Raw genomic sequence first — 26398 nt, forward strand, 5'->3', positions numbered from 1 at the left:
ACACATTGAAAGAATATGTGTTCTAATGTTTCTACGACATCATTACAGAGGGTGCATTTGTCAGCTATACGGAATGTATCTATAAATAACATAATTCACTGGATAATATCGATGTATAACTTTAAAGTATCCCATGTCTCACAATCAAGTGTCTGGTCTGTCTGTTTATATTTTAATATTTAGCATATATCTACAGCATTTCCCATAGTTTTCAAACGCTTGAACATTTTGTTCAGGCACTAGTTGGCCATCACCTGTGACGTCACACAGGACCTCTCAGATCAACATGGCGGTCTCCGGTAACAAGTCGGTTCTGTTCGTCTGCTTAGGTAAGAAACTTCATTTTAACTCCTAAGAAGTTCATAAACTCTTTATATGGTGTGACAGTATGAAACAAACATCACACTCGACCTGTGTACCGATTTATATCATTGTAGTGGTTTATTTAGGTGCTGTTAGATTCATTGTAGTGCGTTAGCTAAAATGTTTTAGCTAGCTTGTCGCTGCTGTGATAGTGCATATAAACTTTTCACTCAAGCAACTTTGATAAGTTAGCAGGTAATTTTGCGCAGGTGTGTGCAGTTGGTGTTTAGCTCGTGTAAAACATCACACCAGGCGGGTGTGTTTTGTAGAATCGCTGAGTAACGGTAGCTTGAAGGCACCTGTCAGGAAATGACAGGTCAGAGTCCATAGTGAAAGCTGCTGTCACTGTTATCAGATAACTCATCAGCACTGTGTCTCTTTGTAGTTCTTGTTAGTCCTGTGAAGTCCTGTGTGTAACTTAACTAAACCAGTGTAAAAGCTGCAGTTAGGTTCATTGATGTAACATTAACAGGGTTTGTGTTGACTGCAAATGAGGATCAGTTAATGATGTCAGGTTGTGAGAAGCCACAAGATCAGGAAATTATTTGGTAAATTTGTCTGAGTTGTGGGTGATACGGGTAATATAATATTATGGTTTATGTAGCAGTCATTTAGTAACAAAAAGATGGGAATGATTGTTATTGTCAGGCCAGTGAATTAGATATTAAAAATTAACGTACTGTATCAGATTGCAGCCCAGTCTGTTAAAGAAGAAGTTGGTGTTCTGCATTATTGAAAGCCAGACCACATTTTGAGACTAGCTGTGTTCTTTGACGACACGTCAGGACATTTCCAGTGGTTGTTTTGGTGACAGCAATTGGGTATTTCAGGCCAGAAGATAATCCTTTTCCATTACCAAGTAACTAATCCATTATTAATCCTAAACATGATGTTAATGAGCATGATCGTCCATGATATTGATGTGTAAAATGTGTGCTCTGCTTATAGAAAGCTCAGCTGCATATCAAATCAAACACTTCAAACAGCCAGCCTCCACTTTTGAAGAGCTGTCTGCTACGTAAACACCCTGCAGCAGTAGTAGCCTGTGAAAAAACTCTCCTGACTGTTGTGAAAAAATTGGGCAAATTGGCCTAAACAAAAATCATCCGTCGTCAACCACCATCATCCGCTGTTTGGAAGTATGTCAGATTTAGGAGAGAACAAATCATATGCAAAGAGTGCATGACATTTGTGTCTGCGCTGCAAAGCAACACAACTGGCTGTAAAACCGCATTAAAAAAACATAACAAACGGGAGTCCAACTCAAACATGAAGGCCAAGAAGAATCATGTCCACATGGAATAAGACTCACTCTACTGTCCCTAACATTACCTCACTGAATCCCTATCCTTGTGCAGTGACAAGACATCAGACATCCAGACCAGGACAGCTACAATGCTGTGCATCACAGCACCATGACCGCTGTTAAATAAATAAATAAATAAACACAGTGGCAGATAGGATATGCACCAAATTCAGATGAAGAAAAACCTTGTTTTAAGTCTCATTTTGATGCAAATATTTGGTAACTAGTAGGAATGGAGCACAACAGGGAAGTGAAATCAGTGGGAGGTGAAAGCAGTGCTCTTTATTTAAATGGGAAAGTGCAATAAGAAAGTGTCCCTTAAAACAATGATTATTCATGATAAATAGTTGTGATATCAATATTTATCAAAATATTATGATTGTCATTTTGGCCATAACTGTGCAACAGTAATTACACGCCCACCGCTGTTTGTCAATAATGTCAAAGTCTGAATTAACAGTATATTTGAAGTTTTACCTTTTACCTGTGTGTGTGTGTGTGTGTGTGTGTGTGTGTGTGTGTGTGCGCGCGCATGCGCGTGTCATCCCAGCACAGAAAAAAATAAACATTCATAAAAATCTGCTCTGACAGTCATGTTGTGGGTCATATCTCTATACTAGATATCCTAGTATCTCTAATCATGTTGGTCAGTTTTATCTTGTGATCTTGAGACGGTGTCCCTTTTGCTACATGTGGACAAAGATAATATAATTTTTGCACTCTACTAATTCTGTCATGCTATTTTGTGGCTAGATTACCTGTATAGTGTAGCTGTGCATATATGTTTTAAAAAACTACCAAATATTATGTATACTGTGCATTGAATTTGTGTGTGTTACTCTTCATAAATACCTTAAGTGTTATATTTTATGTTAAAACTGTGGCGTTAAAATGTGGCATTAAAGTTTGTCATGGTGTTTGTGTTTTTAAACAGGGAATATTTGCAGATCCCCCATCGCTGAAGCCGTCTTCACGAAGATGGCAACAGACGCCGGCGTTGTCGATAAGGTAATGTCATAATTAGTTTGTAATTACATCGCACAACATGGTATTTATAACACAGGTCAGTGCTTTGGCCTAATATTACATGTACTGACATTTTTTTCCTGATAACACTGGCAAATTAATTTTATGTTTACAAAGAAAAGAATAGAAATAATACAAATAATGTTTAGTGGACATTAGTGGTGATATAAATAGGAAACTGGACTATTGGCGGCAGATTAAAAATTGAAATAACTATAGTGATTGAGTTGGGTAATAATCACACACACAAAAAAGGAAAAAAAATCATACATCACCTGGGTATTGACAGTATTGTAATATTCATACACATACTCAGGGAAAAAAATACACAGAACTAGACTTAATCTACTTGATATACTTCTTAGCAATATACTGAAAGTGTGCTATTGTCAAAGCACTAACAATGTACTCAGTATGCTAATGGTGTATCAGTGCTATTAAAGACTTACTAAAATACAATTAAGTGTACTTCGTGATACTATTTTTAGACATTATTAAGATGTTAAATAAACCTAAGTACAACTTTTTCTGGTAATGCTGCATTGTTTAAAAAATATAGCCTACTCTAATCCAACTTTGTTTAAACTGGAAGTATTTTTAGTTATATTCAAGGTGCACTTGCAAGTCATTACAGATTCAATTGAATTACACTTGTATTATTAAAGCATTTTAATTTTATCATGGATATATTTATTGTATGTTAGCATAATGTATTGTGTGTGTGTAAGCTCAGTGTATGTGACATTTATCTGAAAACTTGATTGAAATATACTTAAAGTAAGAAAAAGTAACATTTTTAAAACACAACACTAGATGTGTCAGTATGTCTTTAGCAGCACTAATGATACATCAGTAGTATATTAAGGCGAGACACCCCAGGTGAATATATAGATATCACCATAAACTTTCCCTGTTGATTACTGACATTAAGAGTTATTTTTTATTCTACATGTTTTTTGAAATTCTGAGGCATCATCTAATTAAATATGTGCTTTTTTCATACATTTCCAGAACAGAAATCTGAACTAAAAAAAACCCACCTAAATGTGTATTTTAGATGTTTTCTTTCAACTAGTCTGAAAGAATAGCCCAAAATCTAAAAATTAACCAGTACATGAAACAATGTTGTTTTTGTTTTCACTTGGGGTGTCTCGCCTGCAGAGGAGATGATTATTTTTGTACTTTCTTGGATCCCTCTAGTCACCAGATACAAAACAAAAATAAAAGGCTGTTTGGCACAACATCATCATTATTATCATGGGAGAGTGTACAAGTTGCTTATTTACACATTTGCTTGCATGTGTTCACACGCCCTGAGCAGGGAGGTGGCAGAGGTGATCTGTCAGCTTCCAGTGGATCCTCACTGTTATTCCTGCTTTGCATAGAACTCAATTTTTGTCCAAGAACCACACAAAATAAAACATGTTATAGTATTTAAAGCTGTTTTAATACTTACACTGAAATTTGTCTGCTGGTTTACACGTATTGATAAAGTTACTGGCTTAGCAAAATTTAACAGTTAAACCCCAGCTGTTAAGTGTGTGCATGGGCTTTATTTATCTGTTTGTATATTTAAAAAAAAAATAGCACACCTGTAGTACAGTAATCATGTGCTCATGGAAGTATACTACAACATCAACACAGCAACATAAGATGTCTAAACCAGAGTTAAGTAACAGGAGAAAGTAGTTAATCATTATCAGGCCTTATAATACCTTATGAATGAAGGTAGGATGTGTTTCATAACATTTGTCCTAAATTCCAGCTGCTGTGTCTCACTTCTAATCCTGTTCTCAAGAGAGCAACATTGTCCTGAAAATTCTGTATCACCTACCACATATCTGTATGTGAGACTATGAATCATTTTTTGCTGTGTCATTGTTCCCCGTGCTCTGTTCTGCCTAGTGGAGGATAGACAGTGCTGCCACCTCCACCTATGAGATAGGAAACTCTCCAGACTACCGCGGTCAAGCCTGCATGAAGAGTCACGGCGTGCCCATGAGGCACGTGGCCAGGCAGGTACGCCCACCCTCCTCTACACCTCTCTTAGCAGTAGTTAGCGGCCCCTTTTGTGTTCTCTGTTGTTGCAGTGGGTCATAGACAGTGGTGCCACATCTGACTGGAATATAGGCAGCTCACCGGATGCCCGCGGTCTGGCCTGCCTAAGGAAGCATGGCATTGAGACGAGCCACAGGGCCCGACAGGTACAAGACGTCCCGCGGCTCCGCTCACCTCATTAATGTTTGTGTGTATGAGTGTGATGTTGGTAAGATGATGCCTGCGAGACACCCAGGTGCTGTTACTCTGTCACTTCACTAGCTGGCTGTAGCTTTTAAACGTTTTATAAAGGTTCAAAGAAACTCTGCTGCAGCTCTATACTAAGCTCCACACAGTTGCTCTGTCAAAATGATATAAGGTCCGACCAACATTGCCAATTCAGAGAAAAGTCAACTACCAAGAGTCTGTGTTATAATAATGAATGTTCAGTTTTTATATGTCTTCTTTTGGCAATGCACTGCAGAATTAGTTTCATTTTTTCACTTCCCCATTTTCCAATCCAGCCTCCTGTTTCATGACAGACTGAACACAAACATAACATCGTATTGTGTAACAATTTGCCCCGACAGTAAAATGTAACGTAGAACTTACATTTCTGTGTCTTTGCTCCTGATTTATGCTCGAATTCCAGTGTCAGCGTCCGATTTATTAGCCTCCATAAATCTGCAGGCGGAATTAGCCTTCCAGTAAATACATCTGAGATGTTTCCTGTGTGTTTTAGTTCTTTTTATAGCTTTTGGTGATCTGAATATACTGAAGTTGTGGTTGTGCTTTAAGATCCAGTGTGAAGTAGTTGGAGGTTATATTGGCAGAAATGAAATACAGCATAATATGTATGTTTTCTATAGGGTTAAGCACCTGGAAATAACAGTTGTTGTGTTTCTGTTAACTTAGAATGAGTCTTTTCCTCGTCCATGGAGTCAGCAATGTTGCACCGCCGTATTTCTACAGTAGCCTAAAATGGACAAACCAAACACTGGCTCTAGGTAGGGCCATTTGTGTTGGCTGCTGTAGTTAGCAGCCGCTCTGCAATGAGCCAAACAGTGTCAGAAAAACTCTGATTTTCAACTTGAAACTACTTTATTCAGTGTTTTTACTAGTTTTAGTCACCGGGTCTGTTTGTTTCAAGAGGCAAGAGATCTCTGTGTATAGTTTCACTCCTTATAAAAAACCCCTTAAGGAATCCTGACTAGGAGTTTGTGCTTGTCACACAGGACAAGTTTCAGCTGTTTGCAATCTCTAAATCCCACGCACTGCTCCATTTAAATTGTCATCTACTTGCCTTTAATTTGCCTCTTAAATTTATCAGTCAGAAGTTTATACACAATGTTACCTTCATATATGGCATATACAGTAAAGGATATTAACTTGTATTAAAATGATAAAAACAGTAGAAACGCCCCTCTAAATGGAGTCATACTTTACTCCTCACTCAGTTCAACAGTCTACAGCAGGTCTAGCTTTAACCTCACATACAGTGACCTCTTGTGACAGGTCGGTGAAATCTACAGGATACAGCAGGCGGTTCAATCTCTGAGGACACAACAATAGAGGTTTAAAGGATCACATGACTCGTTACAGACAACAGAGGTTTAAAGTTTGTCTTAAAATATGAAAATATGAACTGCAGCTGATCTAGTGACAGAGCAACAGCCCTCCACATTTCAGCTTTACTTGAAGATGTTCTTACAGGGAATCAAAGTGGCAAGCCAGTTATTTATGTTCTTACTGTGTTTTTTTTTTCCGCTTGAATTGAAGACAAAAATATCCTAAAATAATCTATTTCTGTCATATATTTAGTCCCGTTTAAATTTCTTGCATGTGCTTCCAGTTTATGTGACTTCTTGTGGTTTTATTTCTCATATCAACGGTACCTTTGGCAACAGGAACAATCCCTTTTTGTTCTGGTTACATTTTCAACACACAGTTGCTGGAGACAAAAATTTAGCTTAGACTGGTTGTTAGTTGTTACAGACACGGACAGTGCAACAGGTACCAGAGCTCTGCAAAGACATTTTAGAGTTAACATTAGTTAAATATTTGTTAAAAAATAAATCAGTATTTGCTAAACTGAAGGCAAATGACTATGGTAAAGAACCAGCGTTAGCAGTTAGCCTCCAAGTGTAGCTACTGGGACTAACCACAGCCAGTCTATGGGACTTACTGGCTTACTGCTACTTCCACTATCTCACTGGAAGTTGTGCACATAATAATTTCTACAGTAGTTCCCTCAGGAATAAGGTGGATCCTGCTGTGTAAATTGATGACACCTGGGTCTATGAAATATTTATGGAGACAATCTAGCAACTGTCATATCGCGTGTGTTTCAAATCCTGGAATGGTTCTGAAATTACACCAAGATGTTTGTCCATGTAGGGCCTTCGGGCCTTACGCTGTGCTGGCTTTATCCTCGGTGCCCTTAAAACACTCTTATGTTTCCCTCAGAGAACTCTGGGGTTTCACTCTGTGCTCGAGATCTTCCGTCTCGTTGGTTTGTCTCTCTGCAAACCAGTCAGACCCTCATCTAATCTCCTCAAAGCGGGGATGTGGAGGCTCAACCCTTGGCTTTAACCCAGCCAAATCCACACAATGAGCTTTGACAAGCTTTTGCTCTTTCCTCTTTTCCTTTATCACCCTTTTTCATTTCTATCACTGACTTCTGCGCCCACCCTCCATATTTTCTTCTCTTTCCTCACAGTTTCTGTGCTCAGTGAACTTTGCTGAACCTTCACTGCTGCCTGTATCCAAGCAGACTGGGTGAAACCACATAAACATTTTTGTCTATAAAGAAAACATGCCCCAAAGTGTTCCATTATAAATTACTTGGATCATTTAATGCTTCATCAGAAATTTAAACCCCGATGTTATATCTAACAGAGATGAAATTTAGATTTCTTGCACATCGGTGTGTTATCACTGAGTTGTTGCCAAGGCTTCAAACTATGACGCAATCCAGACACAGCCAAGGGTTGCTCTGTGGGTGGTTACTTAATTGTTCGTTTGTCAAGTGAGTTTTATTTGTGTAGCTCAATACCACAAATCGCAAATTTTCCTCAGAGGGCTTTACAGCTTGTGCAGCATGAGACGTCCTTTCAGATAAGGAAAAACTCTCCTTTGACTGAGGGGAAAAAAGGAAGAAATTTCAGGGAGAGTAAATGAGGAGAGATCCCTATCTCAGGTCGGAGAGATGTGACATTTGATATCATAGATTGTATTGTCAGTATGTAACAGTAGAAGTAGTATAAATGTCTGAAATAGAAATATAGTTAAATATTTGGTAACATTTACTTCAACTCCCCTGTTTAGCGTTTATAAGCAGTTTACAAACATTTAATAAATGGTTTATAACACACTATAGACCTTTTCCATAGGTTCTTTTGTATTTCCTGTCAGATAGTTTGTGATTGAGTGGCTGACAGGAAGTAAACGGGGACAGCAGCTGTTTCCCTAGCAACTGACAACTAATGAATAGGTCTTTGAAGAACATTTTGAGTGTTTTTGTTTAATGTACAGTATTTGTCAACAATTATAACTTGCCTGAAGACATATTTTATATTATTATAATGTGTTTGGTTGGTATGTGAAGGTCTTGTCTTGAAAACTATTGGACCAATCAGCCTAATGTTTGCCTGCAGTGATTCACAATTGTTGAAAAACTTGTTTTATTGACTGTTTTATACCGTCACTGACTGCTGACTCCTCACTCCTCTTAACTGTCCAGTAGGGTCTGCAGTTTTCCTGGCTGAAAACAATAAGCCTTACCATCTGTTGCTGGCCACATTTGGGCCCTTATCATGTCTCAAACGCTGACATCCATAGAAAAGTATTGTCTCATTTTGAACTGGAGCATCTGCAGATCACCTCTTTACCCCGTAAATTATGATCCGCTAAAGTAAGGTATGATAAGAGATAAGTAAATCAATGTTTTGTTATCTTCGCTGCCATCTTGACTGCAAATGAGTCAGGAGGGAAAATTCCACCAGGCACAGCTGCGCCACATGCCGGCAACCAAATTGCAGCGTGGTTTTGTTGTCTGCCACGCAGCATAATACCACACTGGGATTATTTCAGAAGCAGAGTGTTTTGCCTGACCAATTTTATAGACTCGCAGGTTTTGCTGACTTGCTCTTTTTTCTTAATATTTGTGCTTCTGCCATGAAGAAGTAAGTCTATGTGTTTATTTTGAATGCGTTTATTGTTCTCGTGTTACTAAAAATACATAAATCCTCATTTCATTGCATCTGTATTTCACATACCTGTGCAATGATCTGCAGCTCCGTCAAAAATAGACGAGATGCGTATCGTCCTGTGATGTTTGTGAAACACGCTGCATCTGCTAGAGTTGTTTATAGCGGCTGTGATTAGCGAGAGCATCCACCTGGCAGAGAGAACTGCACTTCAGTGAGTATTTTTAGTTATAACACGATTTACTACAGCCATCCATTATCTGTTTACACACCAGCCTTCACTTACAAATAAATTCTTGCTAATATATTATAATGCGATGTAAAGCATTTATTAAATGTTTATACACATAGTAGGGGAGGTGTTGCCAGATATTTTCAGAACAGTTTTGTCTCTCAATATTTAACTTATCTGAAGAAATATGCCTTTTTTACAGCTGACATTTTGGTTTGTCACAACAGGAGAAGCACAGGTGTTACTCATAATAATAACGATGGCTCTGCTCTATTCAAGTGTCCCAGTAAGGCATGATTGTGTACCAGCATGCTGAGTAACAGAACCCTGAAATTGACACAGCTCAATAGAATTCAGCCATCACTTATTTTATTATTTACACCTGTGCTTTCCCAACTGTGATAGTTGAAAATATCTGCAATAAAAAAAGGCTTATTATTGATCTTTTTCAAACAATTTTGTGATATCGTCTCTTTGCGTCTTCTCTGGGATTTTATCGTCTTTTGAACTTGCTGAACCTTCTATATGTGTCTCCCCACTCAACCGTCATTTACAGTAACAGCCTCCGAGCTCTCTGTCAGACAGATATTCCAGAAATCAGAAACCCCTCTCTTTACTCCTCTACTGGTACATGAATGACGACAGCTGTCTCTGTGATTGAACGTGTGAGTATCTCAACATCTGGAGCATTGCAGGAGTTTTATTCATGCTCTCTTCATCCGTCTCCTGCCGCCCTCGCCTCAATCCTGGCATTCCTATAAACTGACACTCAAAACCCCTCCGAAATATTCAGTGTGCTGCCTGTTTTTTATTTCCGCTTGCTCCATTAAATCATCACCAAGAACAGTGAACACTGTGATAAAAACCCCTCCACATGCTTACACATGTGCAGCTTGCACCCCTTTCATAATCCAGTTATCTACGAGTCCAGAGCCATGTTAAAGTTGTTTTTCCATAAGATTTCTGCCCTCGTTGATTTGACAACACCTGCGGTTACCATGGTAACAGCAAGAACAGTTTCGTACTCCATCAAAACCCCTTTAGCAGCTTTTTTTTGTTAGCAATACAACAACAAAAGAATACTGATGCATCTGATTACAGTGCAGCAAAACAAACTCGAGTTATTCAACAAAGACGTCAGTAAACAATAATCTGATTTCCTGCAGCACATGGAGCAAGTAGTTTGCCACATAACAGCTGGTCATGGTAAAGCTGGTTACCTTGCTCCGGAGTTGCAGTTTTGCAGCCTGTTGCTTGCGTTTTGTTTCTCCCCTGCAACTACTCACAAACAATACATTGACAAAATTTTGATAAACAATCACTGTCAGAGATAACTTTAATGACAAATAAATTCCACTTCCTGTAACTATTTTACGATAAAATAATGTGAAGCAGCAGCAGTAGTAGGAAATGTTCAGTTTGCATTAGCGGTAACTTAAAGCTGCCCTGTGGAGTTTTCTTGTAAACAAAAAATATATATGTTTACATTGAGTCTTGTACGTTGTACGTTCAAACCAGAAGCATCCAAAGAGGCAAAGTCTCTCGCGGATGCCAAAGAAGCACGACTGTCAAAAATATTTGTGGCAGCTTTGGTCGCTGTAGTTGCTCATCACGTGAATCATTGAACTTGTCAATTTAAAGGAGCCGCAAAGAAGACTACTGGCTTGAAAGCAGCGTAGTTGCTGCTTGCTATTGTCCAGTCAGAAAACTCATAGTTGACATTAGCCTGCAATTCTCTCCTCTATTACTAACATTACACACTTTAAAACTTACCAGACCAACCAACTACCTCTGTGACGCGGTCCCAGGTCTCATTCATTTTACTTAGGGCTCTGTAACCGAACAGCGACACATTATAAAGGACTGAGTGGGCGCGAATGCAAGTAATAAACCTTCAGTATCCATTGTTGGAACAAGTGTGCTGTTGGAGCCAAAGTTACATGGCTTGTTCTCTGGGACCCGCTAATCGAAGCACGTCAGCATTCCGATTGGTTGTCGCCGAACCACATCAGAGCTCATTACCACAAAGTTAAACGAGTTTTACTGTTGGCCACCACGGCTCGGCTGTCCAGGTACTACTGGGCAGTCATGACACCAACAAAAGAGGAAATTACTGGACCTAGAGTCGGACTTCTCTGTCACCAGTAAGCTGTTATCTTGCGCCGTAGAGCACTATGAGCCTCCACCGTATTCCTGTCTGTGACCCCCGTTCAACCCACAACCGCCAGGATTCGCCTTTCCTTTCTGCTGCTGGTTGAAACGTGATAATAGCGCCCTCACATAGATTGCACCCTGGGCGGTCGCCCACATTGCCCATAGCAAAAACCGTCCCTGACCTCAGTGTCAGTTCATACAAAGAAATCTCTGTTATTACTTTTTGCCATCTCCCTACTATTTTCTGTAACTAAGCAACCAGCTGCAGGTAGACAATATGCTTTCTATTTCCACCTGCATGTGCACGCCTAGTGTATATGAATGGTCTCATGATATGCATTTTCAGGCCTGTTAATATGGACGGAGATTATTTCTGTCACAGTGCTATAACACTCGTGTGTGACGAGATGGTTTTTGTTTTAAATGAAAATATGGATGCGGCCTTACTCACCCAAACTCATTGTCAGTGTCCTTGAGGTCTAACAAACATATTGAGTAAATTTCCTACCAACATTTTTTTTTTTTGTTTAAATCCTACAGCGCTAGAGGAAGCGAATTCCACAGGAAACTCTTAATACAGCTCTGACACTGTGAGTCTGTTATCAATGAAATAAAAATAAAAACTGTAACTGGATTAGCTTCATACATTGTTTCCTGTGAAGCCCTCGTGTATGTAAAGGCAGTTGGAACCCAGTGCGGACTGGCGGACTCCGACACTAACAATGAAGACTTCTTAAGTGATGATTACATAATGATGACTATAAATATTATCAAAAACAGGGTAAGAATTCATGAAGAGTTTGCTGATTATATCTGTTATATATGTGCTTTTCAGTGACCCAACTGTTTTCATTGTTGTATTGGAAATAACTGATTTTTACTGCATAACACTGAAGCCTCTTTGAAGGACCATAAAAGGCTCCACTGTGTTCCCCAAAGAGCCAGGGGTAATATTTATTTACTCTGCATATCTCCTTTTCTTCCAGGTGACCAAGGACGACTTCCTGAGCTTTGAGTACATTCTCTGCATGGATGAGAACAATTTAAGGTACAGTCATTTCAGCCCACAGCAACAGCAGGGACTATTATCTCTGGGAATGTGGCTGGAAGCTAGACACAGCCACTGAAAGCACTGGTGTCATGAGTTAAGTGTCCCACCTCACTTATTAATGGCTGCCTTTGATCAAAAAAACATTTGCTTTAAAAGGGGGTCACACTAGGTTGTCTTTATAGTGATCTTTGCTACTCCTTCACATCAAAATGTTGGTAACATTGAGCAAAACTAACTGGTAGGTGAATGCCTCCCTTTAATGAGCAATATCCTTTCTTAAGCTCTTTCCAAAGGTCAGGGGGAGGGATATTTTTTGATACTTTGAACGTTTAGGGATCATTTTGAGATCACATGCCTATGGCAGATCTGATCTGTAAGCAGCTTACCGAGTTCTTTGGATGCCTCGTCTTTGCTCTTTGGGCAGGTTTTTCCCCTTTCTCTCCCACATTATGTTTTTTTTTCCACAAATGTTAAGCTGAGCAGAATGAGAAAATGAGAGCCTGTCTCAGACTAAGGTTACTCCGTCCATGTTTAGTTTATTTTTAACAAAACCCACCTCATTGTTGTCACCTTCAAATTGTTAATTAATAGTTTGACTTCTTTTTATTACTTTTGTTTGAGATTTACTTTAATCAGCTTTCTGTGCTCATAAAATGTTGCCAGAATGAATCTTATGCCTCTGTTAATTAATGCTTTAGAAGGAATTTAATCCCATGGATGTCATAATAATGGGACTCTTATATGCTGTCCATTATTGGAAGTATGTACATGACAGCTCAGCATATAGTTAGATGTTCTGCCTTATGGCACCAAATGGCAGACAAAAAAACACTGATTCTTCTTCTTCTTCATTTGTCACATGTTCTCCTGGAGTTAATGATTTTTCTCTTGTATTCGCAGAGAGTTGAACAGGAAAGCAAAACAAGTGAAAAACGACCACGCAAAGATCGAGCTTCTTGGTTCATACGACCCACAGAAGCAGCTCATCATCAATGACCCGTATTATGTAAGTAATCATGTAAATTCTCACATTTAGTTATTTGAATAAGCATAGTTAAGACCATATTAGATCTTACTGATCCCCATTTTGTGATGATATACATAAATTCAGTGAGTTTGGAAACACAAAACACAAGCTTTTTTTTGACACATCATCCAATTTAATGTCATCAAGTGTAAAGGTATTTGGCCAAAGGGTAAACATATATATACCATGTCAGTGTAAAGCTGCTCTGAAGATGCTCCTTGAATTAGACAAGCAGAATGCCAAGCCAAAACAGGGAGTGAAATACAGAACCCCTGGGTTTACAAGCATGGGCCGAAATCAAGACATTAAATACCATTTTGACCTTGGAGCCATGTTAGGTCTCTGAATTAGAAAGGCAAAGCTTTGCTAGCGGCAACAGTGGTGTGTGGCAGTATTGGTGTAGCAGGGATCATTCAGTAAGAGACCAATGCAATGCCTCATTTAATAGAAAATTATTATAATTGGATAAATCCCCTAAGTTGCCTCATCCTGTCTTCAAGGGGGTCCCAAACAAATATCAACAAAACAGATAGAAAACAGAACATTACAATATGATATTATGACACAACAATGAAAAAATTCAAAAAATAATAATTCATCAGAATGGGATCATTTGTGTACAATATATTCTTTATAGAAAATTAACAGGGTGTTTTCTTGCCAGATTTGCTTGTATAAGAAACAAAAATATTGCTGCAGATCGCGAGCCAGCCATGAAGCTTGGCGGCAGGGCGTGTCCTGTCCCAACAGCTCACTTGGTTAATGTGGGCACCAAAAGGAAACGGGCAGCGTGCCACAAAAAACTGGCATGTTTTTGGTACCTGGGCATCTAATTTGAGCCAGGCATAATGGCTAGTGTATATTTGAGCAGAGATAGTCCTTAAAACATTCTGTGAGACCACTGGCTGTTTTATTTCAAAAACCCTGCACCCAGTTCGCTCAGCGTCTCAGCTTTTCCCGTAGCTAGTGTGCAGCAAAGTGGCTGCTGCTAGAGACATGTTGTAGGCAAAACAGCGGTGCACTTTGCTTTACTCAATAGTACGTAGTAATTTCTTACTTTTTCCGGTGAAATATTACAGTATGCAATCATGGGACACTACATCAGCAATAATAATGTCCCACAATATATTAGTGAACCTGAACAAGAGACAGATGGTATGCAAGTAAATTCATCTGGTTTGATTATGGATCACTACAATAACAGTAGTAGTCACACAGTGAGAAAAATAAATCAGGTATGGAAATCACATATTGTGATAATCGTTGCCCTCTGAATTGTAGTCAAATCGAATGTGAGGTGCCCGAGGATTCCCAACCCTACCGACTGCACAGGAAATCAGAAGGGCTCATTGTTGTTGCGATAGCTTACACTTGAAGGCAGGATGAAAAGCCAGCCGTTATAGATAGGAATGGAGACGCAATATCATTTAAATATGGGAGTAACTGTGCATATTTTCACACACTCTCTCCTGGAAGACATTGATTGTGTTGCCCTTAGTTGTTTATGTGAAAAGTGACAGAAATAGCTGCATCAACAGTGAAAAAAGAGCGCTAGACAGAGAAGGTCTGTACTGCCCCTAAAACTCAGTCCTAAGGGGTTGTACACATGCTGCCTCTTTAACCACCTGTTAAATGCGAGGTTAGGCTCTGGGCGCTACTTTTGTGCCTTTTTTGTGCCAGATTTCAAGAGCACAGCAGCAGGTTGCGTATGCCATAGTCCATTTACCTTAAATCCTGAGCTTGAGCTGATCTTCTTCCAGGCGCTGTTAATAAGTGTGTAGGCCTATCGTCCATGGGACAGATGTAAAGCTCTGTCAGCCCTGCACGAAAATGGCCTCCATATTTATCACAGACTGATATTTACAAAAGAAGGGAAAGATGTCATCGGTTGTTCCTTGTCACATGACATGCGGTGCGCGTTGCTGCGTTCTAAAAGTTGAACTCAGTTTATCATGTCATGCCCTGAAAAATGGTCATTTGGGAACGAGTGTGCGTCGTTACAAAATCTCTCATGTAAATGAAACACAAAGTCTGGATTCTGGCAGAAAGGTTGTGTTCACATATGTTCCCATTACTCAGAGTAAGTGGCTAATTGAGAAAATAGTCTTCAGGGCTTTAAAGTAAAGTTAAAGCTGTTTGATGGCGCACAGTGAATGTAAACTGTCTCGTGTCGGGAAATAACACAGAAAAATTATGATAATCATATTCTATTCTTGCGATGACTGTACACCTGTTAGAACCCACAGCTGTGGACAGAGCATGTCTGTCTTCAGGTGCACGTAGTAGTTCTGGAGACAATTTACTCTTCACAGGGAGAAATGGGATCATGTCCAGACACATTTCACGAAACAGCACCAAAACAAAACATAGTGGAATGTAATGGTGAAATGGCACATAGGATCACATCTGTGCTCACTTGATTTTAATAAATGGCTAAAAAAAATACCATAAAAAATGTGCTATTGAACCCTTCCAACCCAGTACATAATGCTATAAATTACTTTTTCACAACAGGTATTTGATTTGCTTGGACATCAGCGTAAGCAGTCATTTCTGGTTTGCCTTTTTACGCTCCATGGCTCACTCATCACTTTTGTTCCTTACATGCTTTTCCCTGCAGTTGCATGTCCTGCCAAATGATTTGGACATGGGTCCTTGGCTGCTTTTTATCTTCTCGAGGATCTTGAGTGGGAAAAGTGAAGGGAGTGAAGTTTTGAAAGTTTGATATTTGATGATCAGCTGTCAATATACAGATGTGGGACAGAACCTGAAAAAGAGTGGAGGAACATATGAAATGCAGATGTTTCCACTCACCAGGGGTCACTGAACCGTTTAATGAGTCTGAAAAGGACACTGAATTATGGCAGCACGATATATCGTTTCAGAGTTAACATTACGATGTGCAGGATGTGCATGTAAAGCAATTAAACTCAAACACTCGCACGGTTCTCATTTCCCATGACTAATATTAGTGGCCAGGACTTCCCCTTTGAGACAGGTTACGTATATATGTAACAGTCTGGCAGCGTTTGTTATGTGGAGTGAGACTCTACTGCGTGTGTGTAGAAAAGTACTTAAACCGGGCTGGCAATTACTTCAGACACAGAAAGCGCAAGCTTTTCTGAAGCTATAGTAGTCAGCAGGGAGCGTCCATATAAGCTCAGGTTCCCATATTATGACTGTATAAAGTGCCATTTTTTGTGTTTCCTGAACACAAGAAATAAAGCATCTGTTTAATGCAACGTCATCACAAGGTCTCCTGGCCATTCTTCAATGCAGAGTTGCCAGACTGTAAAAATGAGATACCAGCTACAAGCCAGGCTAAAGCTAATTTAGTTCGCCTAAAGCAGGGGTCATCAGAGTTTTCCAGACCAAGGACCCCTTAGCTGACAGAGAGATGGAACAGGGACCCCCTTACTACCTATATTTTATGAATTAGTTGCCTATCAGCCTCAGACTGCAGTCTTTACCTATAACTCCACTATTATAAAAAATAAGTTGTTGCAAAAGGCAAATTATGTTTGATTTAAGTAAATGTATATTTTTCAGATATTCTAGAGTTAAATAAAGAGAGACAACTTTCAAAAAAATTGTCAAACAATAATTTGGCAGCCCCCCCTGCAGTAACTCTGAGGAGCCCTTAGGGTTACTTAAGCCCCGTTTTCACATTCAAACATTTTTGGACTGCTACCTTTGGAACCGAAAGTACCCTTCAGACATGGTACCTAGACCCTAGCGTTTCCACTGCAAACTGTACCTTTAAATGTTGGCGGGGTTGTTGTCACTCACTGCTCCGTCCAGCACTCACTGTATTTCCTCATTATCAGTGAGACAGAGGAGAGTCTGCACCCTGTTTATCATCCACAGAACGAGGTTGCGCGCCGATATTTTCAGAACAAAATAGAACAGGCTGCAGTGAGAGTCTCTCTCCGTGAGATATTTAAAAATTGCGGGTTTGTGCATTTAGTCCTTCTCAGGCAAGCTCAGGGGTTTAGTGCTGCATTGGCTGGACGCTACGCGACCCTTTTCTTTTCTCCGAGTGAGGATTAGAATATATGCTGTTCACATAACCTGGCTGAAATTAATACATATAAATGCCTGAAGATCCACTCATTACCAAAAGTGTATGTCATATAAAAACTTAATGGTCAAAGTTGTAATATAGAATATTTAAGGCGTGTTGACTGAGTCACATCGTCAGCTCGTGCATTGAGTAACATTACGAGTTAATGTTCCACCTTAAAAATCCCGGCTGTCGGCCCAGTGAAGTTATTTTTTCTCCAACTGCTGCTGCAACAGACATCCTTTCATTTTATAGTTACAGTTTATTAATTAAACTCTCCACAGTATGAACAGTGGTTACATGAGCCTCAAAACCAGACACAACTCAGCCCTGAGCAGAGTGACCGTCCACTATCGACCAATCAACAGACTGCAGTGTTCACAGCTCCACCTTTTAGTACCAGATCTGTGTGCTAGGTACCCCAACAGAGGGGGGACCAAAAATGGGGACGGTACGGAACGGTTCCATTGGTACCATCCACAACTTTTCACAGTGGAAACGGGAAAAAAAGCGTATCGAACTGAACTGAACCGTACTGCTCGGTGGAAATGGGGCTTAATACCAGCAGGACCACTAGGGTCACACCTTTCGACAGTCGCTTTCGCCACCATCACCAGAAGACCAAATATAATCTAAACATACAATACAGGCCAAAAGTTTGGACACACCTTCTCATTCAATGCGTTTTCTTTATTTTCATGACTATTTACATTGTAGATTCTCACTGAAGGCATCAAAACTATGAATGAACACATTTGGAGTTATGTACTTAACAAAAAAAGGTGAAATAACTGAAAACATGTTTTATATTCTAGTTTCTTCAAAATAGCCACCCTTTGCTCTGATTACTGCTTTGCACACTCTTGGCATTCTCTCCATGAGCTTCAAGAGGTAGTCACCTGAAATGGTTTTCCAACAGTCTTGAAGGAGTTCCCAGAGGTGTTTAGCACTTGTTGGCCCCTTTGCCTTCACTCTGTGGTCCAGCTCACCCCAAACCATCTCGATTGGGTTCAGGTCCGGTGACTGTGGAGGCCAGGTCATCTGCCGCAGCACTCCATCACTCTCCTTCTTGGTCAAATAGCCCTTACACAGCCTGGAGGTGTGTTTGGGGTCATTGTCCTGTTGAAAAATAAATGATCGTCCAACTAAACGCAAACCGGATGGGATGGCATGTCGCTGCAGGATGCTGTGGTAGCCATGCTGGTTCAGTGTGCCTTCAATTTTGAATAAATCCCCAACAGTGTCACCAGCAAAACACCCCCACACCATCACACCTCCTCCTCCATGCTTCACAGTGGGAACCAGGCATGTGGAATCCATCCGTTCACCTTTTCTGCGTCTCACAAAGACACGGCGGTTGGAACCAAAGATCTCAAATTTGGACTCATCAGACCAAAGCACAGATTTCCACTGGTCTAATGTCCATTCCTTGTGTTTCTTGGCCCAAACAAATCTCTTCTGCTTGTTGCCTCTCCTTAGCAGTGGTTTCCTAGCAGCTATTTGACCATGAAGGCCTGATTGGCGCAGTCTCCTCTTAACAGTTGTTCTAGAGATGGGTCTGCTGCTAGAACTCTGTGTGGCATTCATCTGGTCTCTGATCTGAGCTGCTGTTAACTTGCCATTTCTGAGGCTGGTGACTCGGATGAACTTATCCTCAGAAGCAGAGGTGACTCTTGGTCTTCCTTTCCTGGGTCGGTCCTCATGTGTGCCAGTTTCGTTGTAGCGCTTGATGGTTTTTGCGACTCCACTTGGGGACACATTTAAAGTTTTTGCAATTTTCCGGACTGACTGACCTTCATTTCTTAAAGTAATGATGGCCACTCGTTTTTCTTTAGTTAGCTGATTGGTTCTTGCCATAATATGAATTTTAACAGTTGTCCAATAGGGCTGTCGGCTGTGTATTTACCTGACTTCTGCACAACACAACTGATGGTCCCAACCCCATTGATAAAGCAAGAAATTCCACTAATTAACCCTGATAAGGCACACCTGTGAAGTGGAAACCATTTCAGGTGACTACCTCTTGAAGCTCATGGAGAGAATGCCAAGAGTGTGCAAAGCAGTAATCAGAGCAAAGGGTGGCTATTTTGAAGAAACTAGAATATAAAACATGTTTTCAGTTATTTCACCTTTTTTTGTTAGGTACATAACTCCACATGTGTTCATTCATAGTTTTGATGCCTTCAGTGAGAATCTACAATGTAAATAGTCATGAAAATAAAGAAAACGCATTGAATGAGAAGGTGTGTCCAAACTTTTGGCCTGTACTGTATGTCTTCAGATCTATATCGTGATGTCTGTGATTGTCTCTGATGCTATTTGTCCTTTTGTTAGTCTGTCTATGTTGTCTTTTTCTTGACCTGAAGATGACCTGATTAATTAAAGGTTGCATATATAAATGAGGAAGTATGTTGTGCAGGAATCCAATGGAGTTCCACTGACTTTGCAAGGAGCACTGAAGCTGTTTTGAAGGCTCGTTGTGGCCTGACTCCATACTAAGACACCACATTTTGGTTTTCCCTCAATTTGTCGCTGTTTATACACAAAAAAAAAACTTGGGTCACTGAAGCTAACCCTATTTTTATTACCTATTTAAATGCAGCTCAAAGGTATTAATGTCTTGTGTGGTCTTGGTGGGAGATGAGCAAGTACAGCTCTGTTGGCTTAATACTAATGCATTTGTGCACAATTGCAGTGCTGTGTTCCATTTTGTGAAACCAATAAAAGTCATCAATTTATTAGTGGAGGCTGTGGTCGATGACCATGGTTGAGGTGACTGGAGTCAGATCTAAATTTTGTCTCAGAGTTTGGTTTTTAAACACCACTGTTCTCTGTGTGGCGCTCAGCACGAGTGCATCCACTTGTAGCTGTTTTTTTCCAGAGGAAGGAGATAAATGAATGCTGTTTAAAGTCATTGTGGTTTGGATGCTCGACAGTATGTGATTGTGGTCCCTCATTAGGGATGGGGCCGATCTGATCCGTAATTCACGGATCGGAAATTTCCGATCCACGAGACGTGTCTGTGCTTTCACGTTGTCTGCTGGAATGATATGATGATTGCTACATAGTAGTGTTGCACTGACCGAGGTACTAAAAAATGACAGTACATATGATACCATAATGTTGGTGTACTGTAGTACTATGTACCTCAGGTACCACTACTGTGGGATAAGATCAAAGTCCAATCGCAAGAGTGTGAATGTCCATGTGGCGTCCAATAACGGCGCATGCTGTCCACCTGGCACTTGATATGCCGCTGCAGTGGTTTGTATCCAGTGACATTTCAGGTATGAACTGAGCTATTGAGTATCCTTAAGCAGTGAAAGTTATTATTAATTTCTTTTTACTTGTAGGTTCGATTTGTTTATATATGCTACAGTGATTTGTTTTCCACAGAGCTCTACGTGCGAGCATTTTACTCGCATTTGCGACTAAAAATAGTTTTGTGTGCGCAAAATAAATCATTCAGCATGCTGTGCCAGTACAGAATCCTGCCGGTTGTGGGGTCACAGACACAGACGGGAATGTATTCCTGTCAAATACGGCGGAGGCTCATAGTGCTGCGCGGCGCAAGAAGGGCTTACCAGCGACAGCTCTGAAGTCCGACTCCAGGTTCAATAATGTCCTCTTTTTGGCGTCATGACTGCCCAAAAGTACCTGAACAGCTGAACTGTGGCGGCACACAGGTATGTGGCGTGTCAGAGGAGAAACAAGCCGTTCACATTTCTCTCTGTGTGGCATGGTACGGTTCACAAACCTCATCGCACTTTAGGGACTGTTCGTTACTTATGAAGGGACTGTTCTTTACTTATCAGGGGAGGAGCGTGGCTGGTTGATTTTTATTTTATTTATTTATTTTATTTTGATCCCCCCTATGTTCATCACTTATTGATGCTGTTTTTGAAGTATGAATAAGTCAATAAGTAATTTATTCCACTGAAATATCAGTGATGTATTATAGAAAAGTGATTTATCTTTTTATAAATGACAAAAGGCATATCTGCCTCATTTTCACTGTCATGATACTACTCAGAACCATGATACTTTCACTGGTATCGTACAGTGGGTCCCAATTTTGGTACCGTGACAACACTACTACATAGTAGTGTCTACTTGATTTGTATCTGTGCTGTTCAGATTAATATGACAGGTACTTTTTGTTTTTTGATAGTGTATATTGCACTAGTAGTTTAACACTGTCTTGGAATTTAATAAATACTGACAATCAATTTGAAACCCTTACAGTTGCATATTTGTTTTCAGGATGGGATTTTTTCCTGTGAACAGGATTTCCTGCTTTCCTGACCTTACACTTACCTCAATTTGCCTTTTGGGACATACATGCATACATACGTACATATCATACTTGCCTGTAGAGAGGAGTTTATTACAGCCTCATATAAAATCAACAATAATGATAATAATAATATTAAAGCAAACAGAGCTCTGGTATCGGAATAGTATCGGTATCGGCAGATATCCAAATTCAGGTATTGGGATCGGATCAGAAGTGAAAAAATGTGGATCGGTGCATCCCTATCCCTCATCAGCAGCCACATGGCATGACAGCGAAGAGAATCCAGATAAATTAAAGTTGATGTGTCCAGATAAATGAAGACAGAAGTTTTCTTGTCCGTTTAATGTGACTTGTGGAGTGTCCCTTCAAACATGCCCGTTTGGAACGGCTCATTGCTTCATCTGTGGTATTGCTGCTTGCAACTTCCTTGGAAACCGCTTATACAGACATCTTCACACTTGACACACAGACCCACAGAGTGCTGTTTGCTTGTTAGTCAAAGTTAATTAATACTGACTGTCACGTGTCCAAATTACACTAAATTCCACACCGCACAGCTTTGGGTTCCCAGCAATACGGCGGCAGTAACTCAGTCCATAGGGACTTGGGTTGGGAACCCAAGTCGCCTGTTCAAGTCCCCTCCCGGACCAAAATATGGAGTGTGGACTGGTAGCTGGAGAGGTGCCAGTTCACCTCCTGGGCACTGCCGAGGTGCCCCTGAGCAAGGCACCAAACCCCCCAACCGCTCGTAGCGCCTGTCATGGGCAGCCCCATTCTGACATCCCTCCACTTAGTGCATGTATAGGTCCAGTTTGTGCGTGTGTGTTCGGACCTGTGTGTAATTGACAAACAGAGTGAAAAATTGAATTTCCCCTCAGGGATTAATAAAGTATATTAAATTAAATTAAATTAAATTAAATTAAAAAAAAAATACACCCACCAAGTGTAAGGTAGATTGGATGAACTGTTCTCAAGATATGCACTTATCATGGCTGTCCTTAGGGTCCTTTCCCACCTACCTTGTTTGGTCCAGACTTAACAGTTTGCTCTGAATCAAAATTACAGGACCAAACAATCCAGCCTTGGTCCAACGAGGTGGTCTGTGTCCACATCGGACTGGACCATGTTCAGTTCATTTCTAGTGTTAAAACATTTTTTGGATGGTTCTTACCTCTGAACCATTTACAGAAAGTTCTGGCATGCTACCGTCATTTTATATGAAGAATTTTGCTGCTGCAAGGATTAACTTCAAATATGGTATCTAAGTACATTGTGTGTGTGTTTGTGTGGTGAAGTTAGACAGACAGTGATGGTGAATGCGCTCAGAGTGGACAGGTGTTGCCAAAAACAACGCAACAAAACAAAATGAACTGCGGTAGCACATAGAGCGAGAAGAGGAGACCAAATGTTAATCTGCCAGCAACTTTATAAAGAGTCAGTCTGCAAAAATTTGGAAAAAGTCCAGCACACTCCAAATTATTTTTGAGAGGATCAGAGAGAGGGGATAGGAGAGGAGAGAAGAGTCTGTCTGCACACCTATTACTTGCAATTAAAGTGAGACACATGTAGGTGATGATGATAGGACTTAGGTAAGTCATGTAGACTTCTTAAGTGCACTCGCATGACCTGACTTTTCTCTCTAGTGCCATCATGAAGTTGAAATTTTTAGTTTTATTGATAACATGTTGGATGGATTTGTTTGGAGGTTGCTTCAGATGCTTATGCCCCACAGAGGATGAATTGTAATAACTTGTAATGGCAATGAATTGTAATGGTCTTCTGACTTTCCATCTTGTGCTGTCATCAGCTCAACATTTCCGTACTTTGGTTTATGACCAAATCCTTGCAGAACTAACGACACTGAGACGTAACGACAGCGTTACGTCAAAGCTCAAGGTTTCTTTATTAGCACACGCAAGTAAACTTGTCACACTTTGTGTTGCTAACATGCTAAAACAGGGGTCAGCAACCTTGGGCACACATGCTACCATTGGCACATTGTAGCTTAACTAATGGCACACTAGCCACAACTGATCAATTATCCACTCATGACTTAAACTCCACAGACTGCTGGTGAGAGCTCATGAAGAGTGGTGCATTCAGGGACCAGCAAAAACCTCTGAATTTAGAGAGGAGAGACAGAATGATGCAAAGGAATGGACACATACACACACAAATGTAATGTGTTTAGCATTGCATTTGATGAGAGTGTGGATGTGAATGACCATGTTTGGTGGTCATAGTAGATTTTATGCAGTATTTTTGAGGAGGAAGGTATTGACATGACATTGATATGGCACACTGAGTAACAAGGACATTAAAAATGGCACTATATATCATAAATGTTGCAAAACCCTGTGCTAAACTAAGATGGAGAACATGGTAAACATGGTTTGCCATGGTTGGAAAGGTTTTTCCATAAAAATCTCTGCAAAAGCCCACAACATAACTAGAAACAACAAAACCAGAATTTCTAAAGTAGTCTTGCTGCTTTGGGCATCATATTTTTCCCAGATTTGTGTGTGTTGCTCAAGCTCACAATAAGTGTCAAGTTGAAGATGGCATCGGCCTGGGATCAGTTTCCCACACAATAACAATTTGGTACGCAGAAGGGGAGCTGAATCAAAATGTAATGACTGAGTAAGGAAACTGACATTTTATTATGTGTTTTGTGTCTTCAACCACATCACAGAATGGGCCTGCGTATCTACAGCTGTATTTTATATCAGTTTATTTCAGTTCTTCTGCTACCAAAAGAACAAAATCTTCCAGATGTGGGTAATGATTCAGCTGTCAGTATTTGGGCTGGAACTTAATCTAATGTCTCTTTTTTTCCATTTTGTCTCTCAGGGGAGCGACGAAGACTTTGAGAAGGTGTACCAACAGTGTGTACGTTGCTGCAAAGCATTCCTGGAGAGGAACTAGTAACAACATCTGACCTGAGCCAGTCTTTGCTGAAATCTGTTAGATTAGCATAAAACATTTACCAAATGTGTTTTGACTGTGTCACACAAGCACTGTATAACCCTCTTGTGGATGTCACTAGACGAGCACAAAACATGTGTGTTAGTGTTGTAAATGTAATACAAGCCACACAATGTGTGGAAAGATGCTGTTTGGACAAGTTTGTAGACTGTTAATTCTGGTGGTAATAAAGCACTTACATGAATATCACAGACTCACTTCTATCATTTGTTGTTAAATTTTGAATGGGCTGAAGCATTTATATCAATGACGGTAATGCATGACTTGACAATAGTGAGGTTTACAGGTCAAAGGCTGACACTGGGGTCAAAGTTAATGCTAGCCTAAATGCTAATCTTCCTGGTTACTTTGTTTGGTGGTTATCTTATTTTCTTTGCACAGCCTATTTGGCATACAGCTCCTTTTGCTGGACCTATTAACACAAGTTATTCTTTCAATCATTAAATATCAAGCACATCTGATATTTTGAAACAGGAGTAAGTAAACACAAACCGTTCTCACTCATCTCCCTTGAATGTTCCTCTCGTTATAGACGCAGAAGTAATCCTGCTGTTGGCAGTTGGTAATCATCAGTGCCGAAACAAATTACCATTTAGTGGGATTCATCTGCATGGTAGAACTGTGGTTTCACCATAGTGAGTGATAGGGCTGTAAATCATTTAACAAAGGTGGAGTCAATGGTTGGATGAACCAACTGGTGACTGGAATGTTTCCAGTTGTTGAAGAATTTAGTAAATAAAGGCTTATCCTCTCTGGGCCACTTTGTAGGAACTTGCATGTGAAACACAGATAAATTGAGTAAGGTTACAAAATCAGCAGCTGTATCTATTTTCTAGTCTTGTTGAGTTAGAAAGTGCCTCTTTGTTTTTTGGATACAGTGTGGTTCAGTCTGTGCTGAAATAATGTGATGTAATCAAGTATAAAGTCTGGAGCTGCTCCATGGACTGTGAATGGGAAACTGATTTTGTGGCCCCGCAGATTTTCTTGTTTTTGTTTTTATGAGTCCACCCCAGCAGAGGCTGGAGGCATTATATTTTCAGGTCTGTCTGTCCTGTCCTCATGAACGTGCTATCTTAAGAACTTGTCTTGGGAATTTCTTCTCATTTGGCACAAACGTCCTCTTGGACTCAACAATTAACTGATTAAATTTTGGTGGTCAAAGAAAGGTCAAAGTAACTCTGACCTTGTCTGTCTCATTCTTGTGAACTCCATATCTCAAGAACACTTTGAGGGAATTTCTTCAGATTTGGCACAAACGTTCACTCTGAGTCGAGGATGAACTGACTAGAATTTTGTGGTCAAAGGTCGAGGTTACTGTGACCCCTGTCCGTTGAATTCTTTTAAATAATAATAAAAATAATATAATTTATTTGATATAGCACCTTTCACAGAAAAGAAATTCACAAAGTGCTTCACAAAATACAATTAAGCAATCAAACAATAAAACATGCAATCAATAAAAACGAAGGTCTTATAACAAATAAAACAAGGCAACAAAAATAAAGTAAAACATAGAGCAAATAGGGGCTACTGAGGCCCCAAACAGAAACATATGAGGGAACAAGCACTGGACAATTTAGGGAGAGACAAAGGCCATTTTGAAGAGATTAGTCTTCAGCTGTTTTTCAAATTTTTCTAAAGAGACAGCA

At 40.0% G+C, this 26398-nt stretch overlaps 1 protein-coding gene across 2 annotated transcripts; it reads left to right on the forward strand.

Moving 5' to 3' along the window:
* Positions 1 to 187: 187 nt before the first annotated feature.
* Positions 188 to 24933, forward strand: acp1 (acid phosphatase 1). Of its 2 annotated transcripts, none has more exons than XM_033648761.2 (6): positions 188 to 329; positions 2604 to 2677; positions 4601 to 4714; positions 12313 to 12374; positions 13278 to 13383; positions 24615 to 24933. In XM_033648761.2, the coding sequence occupies exons 1-6, from the start codon at positions 287 to 289 to the stop codon at positions 24687 to 24689; spliced, it is 474 nt and encodes a 157-aa protein (XP_033504652.1). In that variant the 5' UTR covers positions 188 to 286; the 3' UTR covers positions 24690 to 24933. The 2 variants fall into 2 exon arrangements, with proteins under 2 accessions (XP_033504652.1, XP_033504653.1); XM_033648762.2 differs by lacking the exon at positions 4601 to 4714 and adding an exon at positions 4786 to 4899.
* The last annotated feature ends 1465 nt before the right edge of the window (positions 24934 to 26398 follow it).

This window comes from Epinephelus lanceolatus, chromosome 13 (assembly GCF_041903045.1).
Source record: "Epinephelus lanceolatus isolate andai-2023 chromosome 13, ASM4190304v1, whole genome shotgun sequence".
Classification (NCBI taxonomy): domain Eukaryota; kingdom Metazoa; phylum Chordata; class Actinopteri; order Perciformes; family Serranidae; genus Epinephelus; species Epinephelus lanceolatus.